Below are 21766 nucleotides of genomic sequence, written 5' to 3' on the forward strand. Positions count from 1 at the left end.
GGACAAGTATAATTTATGACTGGGTATATGAAACTACAGAGAAACAAACATCTGTGTGAGGTTCAGGTAGTGCTTTTGAGGCAGGATAGGGCAATTGTCAATAAACAATAGACAGTACGAAACTCATAAATTATTCATATTTTAAAAACAAATTGGGGATATCCTTTAAAAGTTTATCACTGAATTTCAAAACAAGAAATCAGAAAACGTTGCCCATAAAAATGGATTATTAACCTCAACTAATGCTACCATGTACCTCATCATTTCACCATCTTCTCTCAAGATACGATCAAGGGCAGAAATTCTGCGAATAAACTTGAAAAAAGACCCAGATACATTTAAACCCAAAACTAATCTATTGTGCTAACATTTGAGGAGAAGAGACATACATATATACATAGTGACACTATTTTTATGGAAATTGTATTAAATATACCCATTTTTGTTTCATTTATCTTAAAACAGCATTACCCATTTGGGTGTTGGTTTACTCGATGTCCAGTGAGAGGCTAACACACCTTTACAAAGTAACCAGGCTTTAATTGAATGACCTTAGTAAGTTGGGATTAATCTGACCACACTGGAAGTACTAAAATATTCAATATGGTTCTGTTCTACCATGACAAAGGGAGTCCCTTGATAGCCCCACAATGGCCATCATTTGAAGCTTTGAGAGATAACAGGGAAGGTTTTATCCAATAACGTTTATATTATATCTAATATTCTGCTTTCATTTCAGAGACTTTTTCATATTCCATATGCATTTAATTATGCAACATAAACGTGCAATTCAATTCTTGTATTATTGGGGGTAATTGTATAAATTTGGATTACGGAAAAGGTACTGCGATGTATTAGCTGCTAAATTCGAAGGACTACCATGGAATTGATTGTGTCAAATCTTTCATATTATTCAATAAAATATGGGATAAAATTCGGAATTTTTATTCGAAGTTGACAAAGAACCCAGACCTGCATCAACACTTTGTGAATTACTTCTGTGAAACAGTCATATACAGCTGTCTTAGGGATTAATACCACAAAACATGACCAAGAAATGAAATCAAAACAAAAATGGGAAAAAAAACTACATAAAATGGGTATGTTTGTGCCTTGTTTGGATAGAAAATTGTGGTATTAAATGACAAATAATCAAATGCCATGCTTTCCTGGAGGTTTCAAATTTCCCATTTCAGTTAGACACACTGGTGGGCACAGCAGGGGGACCCTGTGAGGCCAGGGGAGGAGAGGCTTCAAGAACCTCTACATTCCCAATAGGTCACAGGACAAATGTATACACAAATCTACAAGCTTCTTCAATTCAAATACTGAATGGGCAATAAATAGACAATTTGACACGTTTTTTCCCTGTTCAGCCAAACAAGCAAGTGTTGGTATGAAATTAGCACCTGTATGGGGCAACTGACACAAGAAATTAGCGAGACCCTCGGTAAAAGTCAGCTCCTCTAACAGAAAGCTATTCCTGGGCTCCTTTCAGGCAGTCGGGCCTCCTTCTTGGGTCAGAACCAGCTGATAACCGACTCGGGGAAGGAAATTAACTCAACGCTCACATTGCCAAAAATTACATCTGTAGGCTGTAGGCTGTAGCGGTAGGGTGAGGTGGCATGCATAATTAATAGGTCAGGAGCAAGGCCTGACTCGACCCAATGTAGGGACCATACCACTGCACGGCACCAGCTTCCCCAGGCTGGCCCAACAAAGAACATGCTTGATGCTATACAATTCTCGCCTTAGTCATGCTATGTTCTCAACCCAACGAAAGCCGCTATAAGAAAATAAATTACTCAATCATCCCCTTGAGCCTGGTAATATGAATTGGCGAGGTGATTTTGCGCCATCTTTGTTTTACTCCATGTGCAGGCTTGCGATGCTTTCCACGAGGATAAATGTTCCGGGTTTTAAACCATGAGCTTAATCCCTCATCAATTCTCAGCCACGTTTAACATCGTTATAACAATTCCTGTTCACGATCTTTCTCGGGGCTGAGCGGGTTTAGTTTAAGTCAAAAGGTTTTACGTCTAACTGATTTTCAATACATTAAGAAAGATACTTGAATATTCTACATACAAAGGTCTACTGGCCATAAATAACTATCATCATCCAACACTCACTTCACCACTACATCTTGATCAAAACATCATAATCCCTATTGACTGTGTCACCATCCCACTTGAATCACTGTCGCCTACTGACCGGATCACTATCACCTGTTGACTATCATTAGCCCCTATTCACTGTATCACTATCTCCTATTTGCCTTATCACTATCACCTATTCACATAATTCTAACTGCTATTTTCTGTATCACCATCTCCTATTCACTGTATCACTATCTCCTACTGACTGCACCACTATCTCCTATTCACTGTATCACTATCGCCTACTGACTGCACCACTATCTCCTATTCACTGTATCACTATCGCCTACTGACTGCACCACTATCTCCTATTCACTGTATCACTATCGCCTACTGACTGCACCACTATCTCCTATTCACTGTATCACTATCGCCTACTGACTGCACCACTATCTCCTATTCACTGTATCACTATTGCCTACTGACTGCACCACTATCTCCTATTCACTGTATCACTATCGCCTACTGACTGCACCACTATCTCCTATTTGCCATATAACTATTTCCTATTCACTGTATCACTATCTCCTATTCCCCATTCCACTATCTCCTATTCACTGCATCATTATCTCCTATTGACTACAGCTATTCACATTTGCACAACAGCATACCTACCATTTATTCAGGATAACTTGACACCTCCTCAACATTAACACCCTATAAGTCCCCCTGCTCACTATTAACTGCAACAATATTTCCATAGCCACATGTACTTTATTGCAAATAACACCTAACTATACAAAGTCATTACAACTAATAACAACAGTGACCAAATTTCCAATGTGATATCAATAATAGAGAGAAGTGGCCAATATTCATGGCATATGACCATGTTCCTTTAAGTCCAAAGTTGAAAGACAGGCCGATCTTTCACACTGTGTAGAGACAATTGATGCTGATCGGTGGTGTTCATCAGTTAGCGAGTCTGTCGACATCTGCTCACTTGAACATAATACGAAATCACATCAATTCAAAGCTAGATCAATAAAGATCAACTGGTGAAATACGAGAGCTTCAGATTTATGTAAACTGTTCAGTACATTCCTTCAGCCATAATACTTCACATATCTCACTTAACACATCTCCCAAATCATGAGAACACTGTCAGAAAAAAATAGCAAACCAATTCAAGACCGTAACCTTTTTATATGAAAAAATTACTGTGATTTGAACGAAGACAAGAAGCCTGTCCGATGACCAAATTGTTCAAAATCCTTGAACACATAACACAAGGCCACCCTCTTGCAAAATGGAATTACAGATTAATCCTATTTGAAGTTATATATACTACTCAAAAGAAGTTTAAGAACACCCAATTCTTTCTTATTACTATAGTTTATCATGCCATGACAGATTAACTATAGTAATATGAAAGAATCGGGTGTTCTTTAACTTCTTTTGATTAGTATACAATGACCTATTTTGATCAGATTTGCCCATGTCAAACCAATCCAACTGAGTATGATTCAAAGAAATTAGATTTCTACAAATATCTGTATTTACATGGAAACGGGGGAGAAAATGAACGTCCCTCAATTAGCATTGTCTAGACAGGGGACGACAATCTACATTCCTGGTCAATAACAAATATTGTCGGATAACTTAACTATTCATGGCCAGCACGCTGGGGGAGGGAAGAAGCCCCAAATATATAAAATAATCATCTTGGCTAGGCTATCTACATCGTTAATAACTTATCCCAAAACTAAATGTCAAATTTATATTTCAGAGAGGTTTTTTTCCCCTGAAAGGTCAGCCTGACATACCTCGTAGGAGAAGATGAAGCTATAACATAACTATGCCAATATTGAAGAAATAAATGAGCAAAATTAATTGCAAGCTTTGAATAAGTAAAATATGTAACATTGCAACTAGATCTACATATATATAAATATAAGTCCTTTACTACTTGTTACAGAATGATATCACACAACACATCATCTAGGAATTACAAAAAAGGATGACTCAAATACTACCAAAAAAACGTAAGTGGTGACTACATATTGAATATCAAAGATGGAAAGAGTAAATTGGTACAATAACTATGGCATTTCGGATATTGCTTTTCTCTGGGTACCGATTCTGACAGCTATGAACCATACGGGATATAAATTCTACAAATATTACAAAATACACAAGTTGTTAATTTTATGAGAACAAGCAAACCTATAACACAGTCAAGGTCAAAGAGAAGCATTCTGGCCATTACGTTGTTATTTTGGTTAAAGTGGGTGGCAAATGGTGAATATAGAATATATAGCATGGTATTATGACCCGAAACCAAGGTTATATGCCTAACGGTGACTTTACATACTTGATGTCACAAATACATGTAAACATCCCTGGAATAAAAGTGGATTACATATGAAGATTTTATTTCACAGCAATCCAAAAAATCACAAAATGTTTTATTATAAGGATACATGCATGGCATCATGGTTGAATTTTATTTGAGGGTAATAGTGTTGAATGTTATTGATGGGGATATTGTTGAACGTTGTTATTCATGGATAAAGTGTTAGGGCAATCATGTTAATGAGTCCAGTGTGCTCATTCATTCATTCATCCATGTTAGTCGACTAGGAAGAAAGATACAAAAGTTGCTAATGAATAAATAAGGGGAAGATGATAGCAATAACATGAAGGTTATAGCTGTCTCATGCTATGGAGATGAGGTTTTCTACAACCTATCCGCCCTCAACATGATTTTGGAATGCTCCTAAACACTAAATGGATTGTTCCATGTTGTGAGTTGAGGGAGGATAGGTTCTTCCGATGCAATGAGGATGGTGAAAAGCATCCCATGCTAAATGAATGAAAGGAAATTAGTAGGCAAATGAATTAATTTGTTTTAGAAGGGTTAGAAAGGTCAAGGTCATCCCAGAAAACTAAGATGTACCTGAATTTTACGCTGTTTCAAATTAATCAGCTTCAGTGGGAGAGGAGAAGTGGACTCCCCTGAAAGCACCACACTGTAAAATAGGAAACGAAAATTAAAATCTGAAAAAGGAAGAAAAAGAAACAAAGGCAAGAAATAGAACAAAATCAAAACAAAGGTAAACAAAAAGATAGGTATCAGAATCAAATAAAACATGTGAATAAGACAGATTTGAACACAAATAAAGACGACATCGTGTGAAGGAAAAAGATGACAGAGTAGGAAATAGTTGTCCCTGCATCTCTGCACTCTGTTACCATGGCGATGCTATATTCTTACATTCCAGATAAAAGAAATGCTTGTTTTACTTGAAAAGAGAACAGCTTATCTGTGTCAATTGAAAGAATGACCCCTGTAGCTATGGCGACTGTAAACACTCCTGTTTTTTGCCAGTGGATCTGGTTGAACACAAAATGCCAGAGTGTAGCAGGCTGTCCTTCAAGCTGTGAGTTTTTAGGGTTCTGTGACACAACTGTCAGATGAACATCTGCAGGTGTTCCAGATTACTTTATTGAGCTCGACAACGACACCATAAAAAACATTCAGACAGAGATCACATTCAAATCTTTTATTCCCCGGGTAGAATTAAGCTAAAACTGATTGTGTGCATACTAGCAGTTGTAACAAGTGACGAGTTGAATTTTTATTAAACATCTTTAAATCTTAAGGTTTCAAGCTAGTGAGAGTCTTAATAACTGAATGCATGTATCGTCTGTTTTATTGTATGTGTTTGGTTTCAAATTTGTGTGAATGTGTGTTGATACCGACATGATATTCGTCGCTGTGATATTGAGGCGAGTGAGTGAGTGAGTGCCAACATGTACATACCAGTGGGCAAAAACTAGGAGGCCTATATACGGCTCCTGCTCCATTTGCTCAACAATTGACGGGTGTTGGAGTGACCTAGTTGGCCTACTTTCAATCCTTTGTAGTTGGGGAAACCCCTAACCTAAAATTACCTCGACTGGCATGTGTATAATAGATAATCAATGGACACATGATGTAGCGGTTGTCTTCATCGATAGTTGCCACTTGATGCGAGGCGTCACTCCCAGAGACACAGGCAACCGTCAATCACATTGCTCTCACCTCATGCAAGTGATACTGTCACTTGCAATTGTTTCAAGTTAGTGGAAACTTTCTGCCCAGACGATAGCGTCGGTTTTAATTCCATACTTGTCAACCATGCTCACTGTGACCAGGTTGTGTTGTTACAGATGTAGCTGGCATTGCAAGAGTAATCTATTGAGCAACATCAAGGGACACGAATCCTGCTCCAATTTAAAGTCTGGCTTATTTATGATCATGTCCAGTTTGAATTATCCACTAACATCAAACACATCTTTTTAAAATATATAAACAATGAAACTTACAAATTTCATTTGAAACGGCTTCATTACTATGTTGAGAAAAATAATATATATAAAATAGTCATGTTTAATGGGTGTCCTAAATTGTTTTTACAAACAATGGTTCATTTCCCACTATTTCCAAACACAGACCTATTATTCCCAAAAGCCATACCTCAGTGGGCATAATGCCTAAATTTTTAATAACACTAGTCCAGCATCCTGGAAACAGAGAGAGCCACGTACCCAGCAACCTCCACCTACAGGTTATTTGTGACAAGCTCTCTCCCCTTGGCTTTGTTATCAGACAAAGAGAAGATGGAGAAAGACCCGAACACCTCAACACATCCCCCCCCACCCCCTCCCGTCGCCTGCTTGGACACCACCTACCCGCTGAGTTCGGCACAGATGTACCGTAACAGCTGGTTAATGACAAAGTCCTAACTTGACTGTATGCTTGGTATTAATGTACATATTACCAGCTTAGCTTGATTTATCATCTGAGAACATCTTCAACTCAATTAATACTTTCAGTTACATATGTCATGGTACTTTGGGTGTATGTGAATTATTGCAATAATGAATATTTACTGTTATGACATCTTGAAAACTGTGAACATTATTAAACAGACTACTTTGGTTCAAATAAATATTTCTTCTTTAAAAAATAATAACAATGTACTTTTCAACTTTGGCATTTACCCTACATTAGTAACATTTCACCCTGTAAGCTATTTCCCTAATGTTTTTGTCTGTGGGCAACGATGTTTCAAACGTCTTATTTACATGCAAAACGGGTTCCTCAATTGACAGAAGCTTTTATCTTAAAAACATCACAACATACTCAATCAATCATGCTCCATATTAAGGGCTGAGCATACTATAAAATTCATTTCACTACGCCCGAGACATAATCGCTCAGCCTAATTATCATAATAACACAATTTCCTTTTTCAACTAAACAACAGTGACCTCATTTGCTGAGTTTTCTACCATCCAGGTAGCCTATCAGCATAATTGTTTTAATTGTACTACAATGTGTACACAAAACCGCATCTGCAAACCATCAGTTTGCATCCGACTTCAGAGAAACTTGTCACCGTAGAACAATTAATTTCCCTGCACATACACTGGAGCATAATTGTATTCCGTAGACTCTATGCTCCGAGTTTGTTGCTCAGAGCTCTGCGAAACAGTTTGTTAGTGGAGCTAGCTTAATTAACATATTCACTGCGGGCCTTTCATCTCCACGTTCATTGTGGGGTTACCTGGCGTTAATTAGCAAATATATTTTCTCGGCACCACATTTAGACTGTCTTTCTCCACTACTTGCTTCATTTGCATAATGAATTATGGAAATGGGGCTTTCAAATCAAGCTTTATATTTTTCAAAATGGAAGTTTGACCCGTGTCAGAGGCAATAAATGCATGGGCTTCAAGCTGAATGGGATTTATGACAATCTATAGAAATGTAGCACTCTGTAATGTTATTCCTGCATGTTGTTCAAAATTATTAGGCGGAAACGAGAAATTTTCAGGAGGGATGGAATAATGCCACCTTGTATAATCGCCCAGAAACACACTTTGTGAACTGTCATTATAATGGACTGAAAATTAATAAAATAAAATATTACCAAGATATCATCACATAAAAAGTAAATTTCAAATTCTGTCAATCCCTTGAAAGCTTACATTTACATCACTTTCACTAACATTATACGCCGAGTTGCAGCCTGATGCGATATCCTAGTTCCGTGGCTCGACTACCTGAAGACTAAAAGCAAACATGAATATGCATTTAAGCTTGTATTTCCTGATACACCTGGGCCCACCAGCTTCTGTACAGCAGCTTTCATTGTCATGGAGATGAACATACAGTTATTTATAGAATAAATGACTGACACTATCAGTTCAAGCAGAAATGTCATAATTCTATGTGACTGCAACATAATTTATTCTGAAAACTATCCACCCTAAAAACAGATTGTTTGGGCACTATCAGTTCAAGCAGAAATGTCATAATTCTATGTGACTGCAACATAATTTATTCTGAAAACTATCCACCCTAAAAACAGATTGTTTGGGCTGGCTGTTTTCCTATTGCCTAGAACGATGCCATGAAAATATACATTCATCAAGCAGTAAACATTACACAAAGAACATGATGCCGAATGATTTGAGTTACTACAACCAGATGAACCAATGTACAAAAGTATTCAGCAATTCCAATTTCTCTTATTGAGTTGAGTCTAGTCAATTACAAGCCCAGATCCGCTTTATTGCCTGTCAGAGAGATCTATGCCAAATACTCTTACTTAACAAATGAAGAGAAGCCTATAGTCAGTATCCCTACAAATCCACAGATGGCATGATTATTCTCGAATATTACGACCAACTAGGTGAACGAGGTACTCTGGAAGGAAACATTTCCTATTTCAACTTCACAGCAAATTACATGACATTGATAACATTTGGAGGAAACTTTGACAAAGGATTAAAAAGATCTCATTGTGTCAACACTAACATGTGAAGTCATAACTGAAAGATAAACGAAATTCCTGTCCCAAATGTTGTGACTTGAGAGCACCCCTCAATAGCGTGTGCGTGCAAATCATGAAAGATTATAATACCTTCAAAACCGGGAGGCATATTGAACTTGTCAAATTAACCAATGTCACATGCAGACATTTTTCTGTTGATGTGAATTTGAGTCCAACAGGATGGGAAATAGAGATATGTAACAATCCACAGCCAGTCCCCAGAAGGTGAATCTCTTTCAGATGGTAATACAATCCGTGTGTCTCCATGGCAACCATGGCGGGTTTACTAACAGGATATTTTTGTCTGTTTCCTTATGTATAAATCTTATTGGGTCTGTAGGTAAACATGGGAAAGTAGGAAACGAACTTGCTATCGATTCAATCACAATATGTCCTGGCATATAAAACATTTTTTGCCAAAATCACCAAAGTAAAATTATTTATAAATGTTTATGTGTAGATGAAGCATGCGTATTGTATTTAACAGCATTCATACGTACTGGTATCTTAAACAGTAATTGCTGACTTTTGTGAATGGTCATAAATTTTAATTCTGATCTTTATGCTATTGAATTGAGTTATATCTTGAAATAATCAAGAAATGAAATTACTTATATCTGTAAATGCCAAACATCTTTGACAAAATTGACATAATACAGTTTGTATTCACTCGATAACTCAAATAAAAACGTGGTTGAATTTATCAAATATAATATTTTCAGTTAGTTTTATCCAGAATTTGTTCTCCTAGTTCTACGGTCAAAATAATGCTGAGGCAACATTACATATTAAACCCACTCCATGACACAGCTGAGCGTTTTGAAGAAACAGGCTGCATGACGAAGATAATGGACACACCCATCGCACGATTCAATTAGAAAACACCTGTCTATATACATTACATCCTGACTCATATATTCATAACCATACATTACTCATCAAATAAAACCCATAGAAATATGTTGGTGGTAAAGGAAGTAAAAAGTGGTCTGTGTTGGAATATACAGGATCATTAACATTCATATCTGAGAGAGCAATTACTTTCTTCAAATACTTTCTTCAAATACTGACCAACAAATAATATCTGTTGGAATCTAAGAATGACCCCATATCCTATTCTAACAGTATTAACATCCAATATTGGTCAGAGGGACCAACAAATCTGCTCATGGGGGTCAGTAAGGGATTAATTTCATCACAACCTGAACTATTGCCATACTACTGGTCAGCGGGCCCAATCTGCTTATGGGGGTCAGAAGATTATTTCATCACAACCCAAACCATGCTATACTGGACAGTCAGTAGATTATTAAGTTCCTTGAGCCAGGACGGACAACGTCACATCTGTTTCTACACCTCTGTCATTGTACCCCTGCCAGCAGGCAGTGGGCCGACAGCAGATTTGGCTGTAGTCGGTCACACCTATGATTTACACCTAGCTCACACAAAGGAGCTTATCTCAACAAGACAGGAGGCACGAGGCATGAACAAAAGATCGCCTGCTGATGCCTTGGCTTTGGGGACAGACAAAAACCACTCCATCACATGTCAATGATTAAAGTAATTTTGAAATTTACATCTCAATTAGCATGATTGTCAAGTTTGAAGACATTTGTGTGATTGCTTGTTTGTGACACAGGTTATAAAATGTAGGATTGAACAAACAAATTGTGATCATTCTTTCTGTATATCTGTTTCAGAAACATGCATCCAAAGTGTATAACTGGCTTATTGATCCCCATATTGGACATTGATTTAAACATAATAACACACTGAATTTGGGGCAATACAATAATGTTCACACTCAAAGACAGGACTGCTCTCAACTTTGCCATATAAATGTGATAACTGCGATGTATTTATAACTCTCAATGTCACAAACATGAAGAAATGTTCATTATTCTACCATTTGACATTTCGAGTCATTATTCTTCAAGGAAATCTCATTGCCATAAATTATGATAAAAACAATTACATTATCAGATTCAAACTTGATAGATTTCTTAATCTCTTTTTTCATAACCAACTACCTGTGTCTCCAAGCGCTCAGCTTGAAAACATCTCATACATTTGGATATTACAATTCGTGACCATAAATTTCATCCAAGCATAAAACACAAATTTCACTTTTTTCCATAACATCAAAAGAAACAATAGCTGTGCTATGGTCTAAACACCACTTTGATAATGAAACCTCAAGCCTAGGATAGTCCCTCTGGGCAAGGGTTATTCCCTAAATGCAAGTCTCTTTGTTTCACGGAGTTGCTTGCACCTAGACTGTGGATATGGGTGAGAGACTCGGCCATTCTCCACCTGTCATCGTGAGAGACAGAGGTTGGTGTGATGTCACAGCTACAGCTGGCCTACTCCAGGATATATAAATATTATTCACCATGCTTGACAAGGCAAACCACCAATGTAATTTTAACTCCTAAATTTAAAGTTCAGACAATATGAAAAATATTATTTATTAATTACAGACACTGGTTGATATTGGTTGATTAATTTATGTTCTGCGAGATGCGTACGGTAAATTTAAAGAGAGAAATCATTAAAGTGGATTCAATGAAAATTGTATTAATTTTAACATTATAAACATCTATTCTTTCAGAAGTAATAATTTTTTTAACCAATTCATGTTCATGCTGTATTTGATAACAGTACCTAATGGGACACTTACCCTCACACAGAAATGGCACCTGCCAACAATGTGGTATCTCAGAAAATAATTTGGCCAAATTCCTTGTTATTTATTGTTATAATGTGGTAACTGCAGATGAAATTGCATGGGCTCATTGCTACACGTTACTGGTGTAAAACTAAATTCGTGCTGCCTCTATCCATCAGAATGCCTGTTCACTCTCTACGCCATTGCTTTTGATCAATAGTTCGCAGATGTCAGCCGAGCCAATTAGCTTATTTTCTTCAGGGAGTTTCTTGTCAATAAAAAGAATCCAGTTAAAATTAGATCTTTCACTGTAGGTAAAGATCTTGTTTAAAAACTATCAGGTGTTATACATCAAGATTTTCGTAACTGCACCAAATACTACAATGGTACATAAAACAACAAAGTCAAATGCTTGTGTGACTTTTACTGTTATATCATATATGTCTGTTTTGCGGATGAAACAAAATATTAGAATGAATATTGATTAAAAAAATGGACTTGAAGAAATCTGTTGAAGCATTGCCTTTTTTGAAAAATTGGAAAATACATTTTGATGACAATGTTCCTTTTTTGACACATAAGAACCAGAATTCTTGATAAATTGAAAGTCTACATCCGCAAAGACTGTGTTTTAGAAAATTCAACTCATCGCTGAAAGCATGCTGTAGAAGTAACTTCTCTAGTATCACCTGGTGCTTGAGAATAACCCTTAAAAACAAAACGTTAAATCCAATTTAACACATGGTGCCCCGGTACAATATCTTAATTAAGAGAATCTAGTTCATCAAATTACAGACCAGTCACAGACTTGGGCAACATAGAATAAAACAATGGTAGAAATGGCACCGCGAGCCTTGAATAGAGCTTGTCTACCACTACTTCCCTTCATCCTATTTGGCTGGCTTTGTACAGCAATGAGAAAATAGCTTGGCAACGCGTGACTGCCACTGCGCTGTCATGGCACTATTATGAAGCAGTGAACTGCAACTGAAAAAATGTCATAGCGACTGCGCCAAACAGGAACACTCTGAACTTGCTCTGAAACAAAAGTGGTAACTAGGCAACCAGATTGCTCCGAGAGAGCTGCCAAGGAAATGGGGATTTTGAACCCCACTTGTTATAGAGCTTAGTAACAAAGTCAAACCTAGTATCTTGGGTCACTACATCATGGTAAAGAGCTTTATGAAAAAATGATCATATACACTAATTCTGACCTTGATTTTGAATATTCATGAAATAAAAAGCTTAAATCTTATAAAATGCTTGGTAAATTGTCACTAAACAGAGCCTTAGTTATTCTTAATGAGATTGCCATGGGTAATGTTTTATCTAAATTGGCCACAGAAGCATAGTGGTTGATTTGAGTGGTGTGGGTAATGCCAGGTATCTGTGAAATATCTCTACAAGCCCAGCTGGCAGGAGGGAGAGCTGGACTGCCTGCCCTGCATGCAGTGGGGGCCATCAGTCCCTGGGGCTCCTCACAGTGAACCGCTGGTCAATTATATGTAGCTACATCCCTTATAGGGCTTCACTTTAAATTAGCACGAGTCTGTGTGCCATTGTAGCTGACAGTATTCAGCCTTTGTTCCCAAGATTATTGTCTTGGTACAAGGCTCTGAAGCCATTAATAACCTCCGGTAGTAGAGAGAAAAGAGGATGAATTGTCATCGAATATTAATGTGCCCAGCATCCACAGAACAAACAAAACTAAATTAAAAACAACTTTGAAATATTTTTGCATTTGCTGATGAAGATTGTTTTATCAATGTTTCTGTCAGAAAAAAAGGTATTTGTATTTTTCGTTTCAGTTGGCTGTTGAGTGGTACTTTTAAGATCTGCTAAAAATAGTTTTGGAGGCTCAGTGTTGTCCAAAAGTAATTACACAAAAGAGAATCCTGACATATTGTCTAGACCTGTGTTTTTTCCCAAGAGGACAAACATCATCTTGCAGCATGGAACTGTTATCAGGGAATAATGTTGAACATTGTTGTACAAAGACACACAATTGACACTCTTCATTACAAATTCTACAATCAGCTAAAAACAAATAATAACACTGTACAACATTAAGCCACAGTGTAATAGAATGTCACTATTTCTGTGAAGTATAAGTGCATGAATCATGCTACTAGGTGCTAAAATGTTACACATTGTTACCATAGAGACCTTACAGAAGAGGGTGGTATGAAACGTATATCGCTCTGTCACTCTGATCTAAATGATCCAAATAATTTGTTTTAGGATCAATTTGGCTGACTCCTCCACATCAATTTATTGATCAACTTGAGTCAAAACATACAACACGTGTCTTAGGCTATTTCTCCAATGTAAGAGATAAAATCCAACATTATATAGCAACTTGTGATCGTTTAAGTGATAAATCTGCAGGAATGTGTTTCACTTTTCACACTGCTAATATGACAGATACAAGACTGAAAGAATGATGTGTGAGTGTGTAGCTATTCCGTACAAGCAGTAGTGTAAACGACGTAACGAAAACAAGGATACTAATACTGGAACAAAGAATGGAAAGCGCAGAGAGGAATATTACCTGCTAACCGAAGAGCTGACATTCTTTGAAATTCGGGTTCTTGTAACCATTTCCACATCCTTCTGAATGTTTCCCGTCCAGACTTGAGTTTGCTCCAAGGTTTGGGGTTTCTCAACAAGTCGCTCAAAGTCCCTTGACTCCGACATAGTACCCTCTGTGCAAAAACTGCTTGTGGTATGCTGTAGCGCTTCAATTCGCTACTTATTCTTTGTGCCAACTCTTTTGTGTTTATTTCTTCAACTTCTTGTTGCTTATTAGGAGATTCACATCCTGGCCCCAGTCGGTCTCGCTGTGGACTTTCACTGTGTGGAGAAGGAGTTGGTGCTGACCCATGCAGACCATTCATGGGGGACATCATTGGATTTGGAGAATGAAGACGGGCAGACACAGGGTCAATCCGAATTGGTGTGGAGGAATACGGTGAATCAAAAGTAGGCGAAACATGCATTTTGCTTTCGGGTTTAGGCGAACCAATGCCGTTTTGTCCATACCCGTATCCAAGACCTTGTTGGTAGTTATTGCTCATCATGGTCATTGGCGTGGCACCAAGAGATGGGCCCATGTTCATGCCCATACTGATCTTGTCGTAGCGGTATGGGCTCATGTCCATCCCGATCCCATTATTCTGAGGCATCAAGGTAAAACTTCCACTGACATTTGACGAAGGAACATGACTGAATTTGTCTGAAACAGTTGAGATCGGCGGTAGCGGCTGAAGAGGGGTGAGCGTTGCGTAGCTGTTGGTAGGACTATAGTTGGGGGACATCCTACCATTGAGGGTATGGTAGGTAGCCTCCCCCATTTGGGAGCGGAACTCACTGCTGTCTATCATGCCGCTGACACTGACTGGAATGGCGTCTGCCCGGGATATACTAGTAGGCGAGACGGACAACTCGGGGTTACTCACGTACTCGGTCTCGCTGGCTGTGCTACTACTGGCGGGCGCCGCGGTTGTGCTGACAGACGACGAATCGCTGATTTGTTGATCACTCGTTGGGAGCTCCCCCATGTTTTCCATCGTCATTCCTACGATCAACAACCGATCGAACAATAAAGAATGATAAACTGTCACTTATTGTAACCTTTGCTAGCGATCTGCTGGTTGGCTGGTCTGTTTAGGGGGCTATTTACGTACGCTGGGGAACTGACAATAATCTCCAAGCCTTGGTCGATCCGCCATGTTTAGACAGCTGTAACCCAACGACCTGCGCACAAACGCACTGCGCATTTCAAAAACCACAATACGCGTGCGCAAATAATTAAGCGTTCGGGGTTCGCATACGTTTAGCGAGTTACCTTTAGTTTGGTCTTGGTGTGCAACCAACACACTTAAGACCTACCGGGTATTACATGTGATTTGATGATCACCTGTTTGTGCTAGTTCCATTTTGGAGAAGTGATAGCATTATTTCACATAGGTAAATATTCTTGTGCATGAATAAATGAACAGGTAAAGTTTATTTTCTCATTTTCTACATCAAGGGCTTTCTTCTCAAAACTTTTTCCACCGACTTCTAAAAAGTTTCATGCTTGTTTTCGAATGCATCAGTTATACTTGTGTTGAAATGTTGATATAGGATTATGTTTCAAGATGTCCTATATAACATCTAACTAATGAAAGCTTGACGTTTCTTCAACTGTAAGTAAAACTTACTTATATTGTTTAACAGTAGCACCGATAGTTTGCGTTTTAGCCAAACAGTAAGTAATACATATATACTTAATACGACTTGTTAATTTGTGCACGTTGATTTAACGTTATTAAAATTAATCACTCACGCAATACCTACACTGTGTGTGGTTACACACAAGGGTTCGACGGAGTACAAATTTAACATTTTTAATTAGTTGTCAACGCTTGGTTAGTCAAAGAACGGCACTGGGTACGGAAAGTTACCAAACAGTGGAGCTCACTTAAACATTGTTTATTGTCGACAGAAAACAAAAGTATCACAATCAGTATGCCGAGCCTGTTTGTTTATCACATGCGCTTGCGAACACAATTTACAAGCATATTCGCCGGGTTATGAATAATTGACAGGGTTCTTGTTGTAAAGATTGATAATTAAGACTGGCATCTGAGTGTGAAATCGCATTGCACAGACAAGACGATTGCGATCTGAGGTTCATAGACTTGAAAACGGTTGGCGGAACCTCCAGACATACGCTGTATGCAAATCAGACTTGGACCGATGGGAATTGAGGCTGTATTTGACTTATACCAATTAAAGTTGTATATATTCTTTACAATCCATGCCTTTAATCACTGAATGTTTTTAACCAGTTTTTGTTATCTATCGCATTTTATACATCGCGAATGTTTTAAAGTCACTGACACAATAGCATCTTAATGTGTAAGGGTGTTTCAACCATAAAAATGAATAAAATCGGTTTTGATATATTTAACTTTTGACAAGGATAGTTGCAGAATTTCTGTCTACATAGTGTATGTAATATGTAATCAAATATGTTATATGTACCGTGTCGATGCATACGTTTCATAACATGGAACCAACTAATTGTGACAGTATCACAAAAACAAATAATATCTTGTATATACTGAAATTATCACAGAGCTTCTTGAAACTGTGAAAGATTGACGTGTTTATTAGGAGCGTTTCTACAGCATCGTACAAGGGTAATAGCAAGAGATAAACATACATAACAACTGCTTAACTACTGACCACAGCTGATTCAAAAGGGACCACAAATAAACAAGTCATGCACGATGCATGTGTGAAGTAGTTTTACATTAAAAGCGCGCGTGTGTACAATCATCGTCAAGTGGCTCGTCCATCAAAGATTGTGAGTGGACAAGTTTGAAATGTCGGTGAAATTACCGTTATACCGGTTCAGGTAAAAGATGGAGAAGTTTCAACATGTGTTTTTTTAAAGCATGTGTTATTATGTATATTGGTTTATACGGAGATCGTCGACAGTAATCTTATGGTTGGATCTGGAGATATAAGTGAATGTAAAAGTCAAAAAGCCTAGATAATTAACTTCACTTATATAACGTCTTAAGGACATGCTTGTAAAGAACGTCTTCTCGCCCTACATTGAAAATAATGTATATAAAAAATTCAGTAAAGAATGAATTCACACAAAAAGTAGATTTTAATACACTCTTCCAAAGTCTCACAATAACAAGCAACACACATTATTATAATTACAGATTCCCTCCGAAATAAATAAACCAAGACACTTAATACATGTTACGGGAGCAAAGCACGAGCAGAGAGTAGAGAGAATTATACTCAAAGATAAGTATTTATCTGAAAACACGTGCCGCGGTTATAACAGTAAATTCTCTTCGTATATGCTCCCCCAACCACGACTCCACGGTATCTAGGCCCTGGACTTAGCACTAAAGCTTTACATCTAGCTAAGGGAGTGAAACAAGGAGGAAACTTAACATAAAACCTATAAAGTCATTGTTTTCTTCCATGAAACATGTTGACGGATCTGTCCACACGTAAATCTCACTATCGGAACAACAGGTAACTGAAACGGTGACTTTCGATTCATCGAGCGTTTTGTTCAATAGTTACTTGTCGGTTTACCTCAGCTTCGAGGCGATCAAAGGCAGAAATGGCCAAAATACTGATTTTCAATAACTCTCCTTGCATGGAGGCCTTATATCAATGCAAAATAATAAAGCGCTTCAGAGGGGTAATTCCCGTTGCATCATCCAAACGCCTTCCTTTGCTGCTGCTTTGGGAAGAATTTTGTGTTTTAAAGTCACTTTTGAGATGGATTTATGTCAATTTCACTTCGGATACTATACTTCTTGTTTACGGATATGCATAGACGATGTGGATTTCTGTTATACGTCTGGCAAAACTCGTTAATTGCGATAGGTAAGTGGACGGTTTTGTGGAGGTTGGATGATGGTGTTTAAGATTATATATTTGAGATGAGTGACATGGTGAGTGAGTGCAGCTGGAAGAAAGACGGGTGTAGTTAATTTCCAGATAGTCGTACGGGTTTCATGCACAGATACAACCACACAGCGGAGTAGAAGTCTCGGACTAGCAATGCACACCTGTCAATCAAGTCAGCTGGTTCAAAAGCATCTTTTATAAGCGTAATGTCAAGTTTACATTAAAGTAATTGTGTGTATGTGTGTGTATATAGTTCACAAACATTTGAACCATCGGGTTTATCAATAGCCAACCCTTCGGGACAAAACGTATGTACTCACGATCTTAAAGTACTTCACACTGATACATATATTTGTCAATTTTTTTGTTGAATTTCATCACAAAAGTACAACCATTCGAAATTCTGAAAACAGTTTTTGCTATTTGGGAGCGCACGTAAGGATTATAAACTTTCTGTAGAGCATCTAGCTTTGAAATTTAATGTGCTCACGAGAATCATGTATATAAGGAGAGTCAGTGATATAAGTCGTGTTGTTTATCACAGTGGACATGTGGCAGATAACAAAACATTAGGTGTAAAAGCGCCATTCATAGACCCCCGAGGCTATCACCTGGACGCTAACAAAAGCTTATATGTGCATATGAAAACCGCTGCATGTTAGAGTCCTAATTTCCTATTTTTCCATCTTCCAAACCCGTCATTGTGTGATAACCGTGTTGAAAAAAGTCCTATTCATGTCGACAGAAACAATTACCTTTTCTCGTAATTCATTCACTTTGTGTAGCGCTCCCAACACAATACAGCCTCATGCTAAAACACAACAGGAAAATATACGAAAATGATTTATTGCATTTATAACGTAGACCATATGCATTAAAACCATTTATGGTTTCCTTTTTAATGAAAACAGGGCTATTTCTATTGCGTTTTCCAATGAATGTAGCCTCCGCATATCTGCAATGACTGTTATGAAATATACCAGTAGCGTTGTCATACACATTCGTATGGAAGACGTGATGTTAATAGATTAATCGCGTGCAGTTACACAATTACCAGACTAAGTTGATGCGATTATAGACATACGCCCCTGATGGTACAGGACAAAGACGAAGAATACATTCTATCAATTTCTCTATTTACTATTCCAGGCGCATCTATTCGCCCGTGGAAATGTAAACTGTTTCAGGCTTGCATTCCTCCAAACTACAATTTTACTTATTTGCTCAGTTCTTTGCAAATGTCTCAAATAAGCAATAAGCCATATGCGTAATGATCAATTTATAGCGGATATCTCATTACGTGAATATTTTTTGTTTGTATTTAACACACAACATGTGTTAAAAACATTCGTTAGTGATTGTCATTTATTTTACAGAAACCTATTTATTGTAATACCTTCTCGATCAAATGATGGTGAAGTATTGACGATACATGCACCTTGAGAGCTTGCGATGACTAACAATAACATATTAGACAACAGCAATGCTTCAAGCATCCTTTCAAAGCTATTACATCTCGATGTAATATTGCTTACATTCAGTAGCGTATAAATGTTATATTTTATATATGTTATTACAAAATGTGCAAAATGTCAAACTATGAATGTGTAAATGTATGGTCATTCGTATTAACATTTATTCGTATATCTGTCACAACAGCTTTTGCGAATTGTCCATTCCACACCGACATAGATACAATGTATGTTGCGAGGATAAGATAGTGTGTGTTCGCTAAGCCCATTGTTACATATCATTAATGCATGTAAAACATTCTTTTCTTTTTTTAAAATCTGAGACCGTTTTCCTTCTAAAGGCAGGGAGTATGAAGTAAATTTCGTCTTTGAAAGTTGATAAAATTTCTGAGGCTGTAGAACACTCAGGTAGTCGAGTGGATACGACTCTCCTAGAATTGATTCTCATGTCACACGAGTCACAGTGGCACGTTCCGATGTGCCGAGCACACAGGGCTCAGAAGTGCCGCCTCTTTTCAATCAAAACAAACACCTCAAAGGGGCGGGCCTTTGTTCTCAGCGATGCATATTCATGAACCAAGTCCCGTTATATTGACGTAAACTTGTCAATATCCCGATGCCACATCAGACCAATCAGCGCGCTCGTTACAAACCGCCCTGTCGCTCATATCGTCAATGAACAGTGCGGTGCGGGTTTATAAAACGATTACACTGGGGATTTAGATTTCAGACTTACGTTGATTCCTTCTTAACTATTATGATACCTGTTACGTGAAAATGTGTTCAACTGAATTGACAATAAATGCATTGTTTACGTTTTGATTTGTTGTAGGGGACTGAAGGATTTATCATGGCGGCAATTAGAAGGAAGCATGGGAAAGTCGCTTTGGCAAGTTCAGCCACGGTGTTGTTTTGTGACACTGGGTAATTCACTTATCATTGATTCGTCTTGGATTTATAACAACAATTTCGATAACCGTTTATATCTGTATATTAGTCGAAATCAGCCCTCAATCTGTCAACACGTGGTTAACAAACCAGCTCGTGCCTATGCGGGATCGATCCCTTGCGAATCGATACATTCTATCAATGAAACAGACTTTGGGGAATCACCCAGTGAGGGAATTTACTACGTTTACTACAATCCTCGATTAATTTATAGCTATTGACGGGTTTTCGTCAACGGCACGATCCCAGTATGAAATATTCGATTCCACCTTATTCTCGTTGTCAATATTCCTTGTCTGACTTGCTGCAGTTAGGAATCAGGTTAAAATGATCCTGTCAATCGAATATCAGAACACTGCAAACATGCATTGTTACATGTTTATTAGGTTACAATGTCACTGTTGTTTGTTAAGGTAGTTTGAATTAGTTTCTTCAATAATACTATTGATAGCTTCATGAACTAGGGGTGAATCTCATTATTGCTGTGTCATCAATTTATCCATGTTTGGTTCATTGTTGGAGCAATATCTGTGTCATCAGTCATCAATAGCCTCTCTAGAGATGGAGACACACAGGTTTTATTGAAATAATTGAGCCCTTAACCCTACCCAATAATTACTTAAGGAGAAAGTCTGATACCTACCTATATGCAGGGTTTATTGACAAATTCTATGATCTTTGCACAAGTACTTTACTGGAGGTTTATTGATATGGTGTGTAATTGATATGGTATATATTATAGTATTAGGGTTCCGTGTACTAATCATGTTCACATTGTTTCATAATATCCTTTTTTTCTGTCTGAATGAGACCCGATAACTCGACTTTCGAGTTTCTTCAGAACGATATAGTTACATTCCAATCATGTATTGAATGTAGTAAAGTCTACAGATTTCTTTTCTGGATTGTAAGATTTAATGAAACTAATATAATATTTATTTTTATGATTTTCTTTTTAATTTAAAAGACATTGTTGACTTTGTTTGTGGCCCTTGCAAATCAATGTATAGCATAACAGCCTTATGTCCTGATACAGATTGTATTACATTAGTGGTTTTACCATGAGGTAATCTTACCACAGATGCTGAGAATTTGCTGATGAAATCTTGGGCATTGTGCTCTCTTGTGTAATTTTATACTAATATTTGTATCAATAATAATGAATTATTAGAAACAAACCCGTCTCAACTGATTGATTGCTACACCTAAGAGTTTGCTTTTAAGGTTTAATTGAGAAAAATGATTGTTTTCAGTATA

At 37.6% G+C, this 21766-nt stretch overlaps 2 protein-coding genes across 8 annotated transcripts in view; one reads left to right on the top strand and one right to left on the bottom strand.

The window, feature by feature from the left end:
* Positions 1–15387, bottom strand: part of LOC139462287 (one cut domain family member 2-like) — a 36688-nt gene extending 21301 nt beyond the window's left edge. For 4 of the 5 annotated variants that reach the window (XM_071243905.1, XM_071243903.1, XM_071243902.1 and 1 more), the window contains exon 1: positions 14206–15387. In XM_071243905.1, coding sequence (XP_071100006.1) covers positions 14206–15229 — 1024 coding nt within the window. In that variant the 5' untranslated portion in view covers positions 15230–15387. Of the gene's footprint in view, positions 1–5058; positions 5132–14205 lie in introns of all 5 variants that reach the window. The other variant, XM_071243906.1, reaches the window with a different exon arrangement.
* A 150-nt stretch (positions 15388–15537) lies between these two features.
* LOC139462289 (tRNA (guanine-N(7)-)-methyltransferase non-catalytic subunit wdr4-like) overlaps positions 15538–21766 on the top strand; it is a 162158-nt gene continuing 155929 nt past the window's right edge. The window contains exons 1-2 of one of the 3 annotated variants that reach the window (XM_071243909.1): positions 15538–15623; positions 20394–20485. In XM_071243909.1, coding sequence (XP_071100010.1) covers positions 20412–20485 — 74 coding nt within the window. In that variant the 5' untranslated portion in view covers positions 15538–15623; positions 20394–20411. Of the gene's footprint in view, positions 15624–17886; positions 18066–20393; positions 20486–21766 lie in introns of those variants that run through there. The other 2 variants (XM_071243907.1, XM_071243910.1) reach the window with 2 other exon arrangements.

This window comes from Haliotis cracherodii, unplaced genomic scaffold (assembly GCF_022045235.1).
Source record: "Haliotis cracherodii isolate W230 unplaced genomic scaffold, xgHalCrac1.p SCAF_15, whole genome shotgun sequence".
Classification (NCBI taxonomy): domain Eukaryota; kingdom Metazoa; phylum Mollusca; class Gastropoda; order Lepetellida; family Haliotidae; genus Haliotis; species Haliotis cracherodii.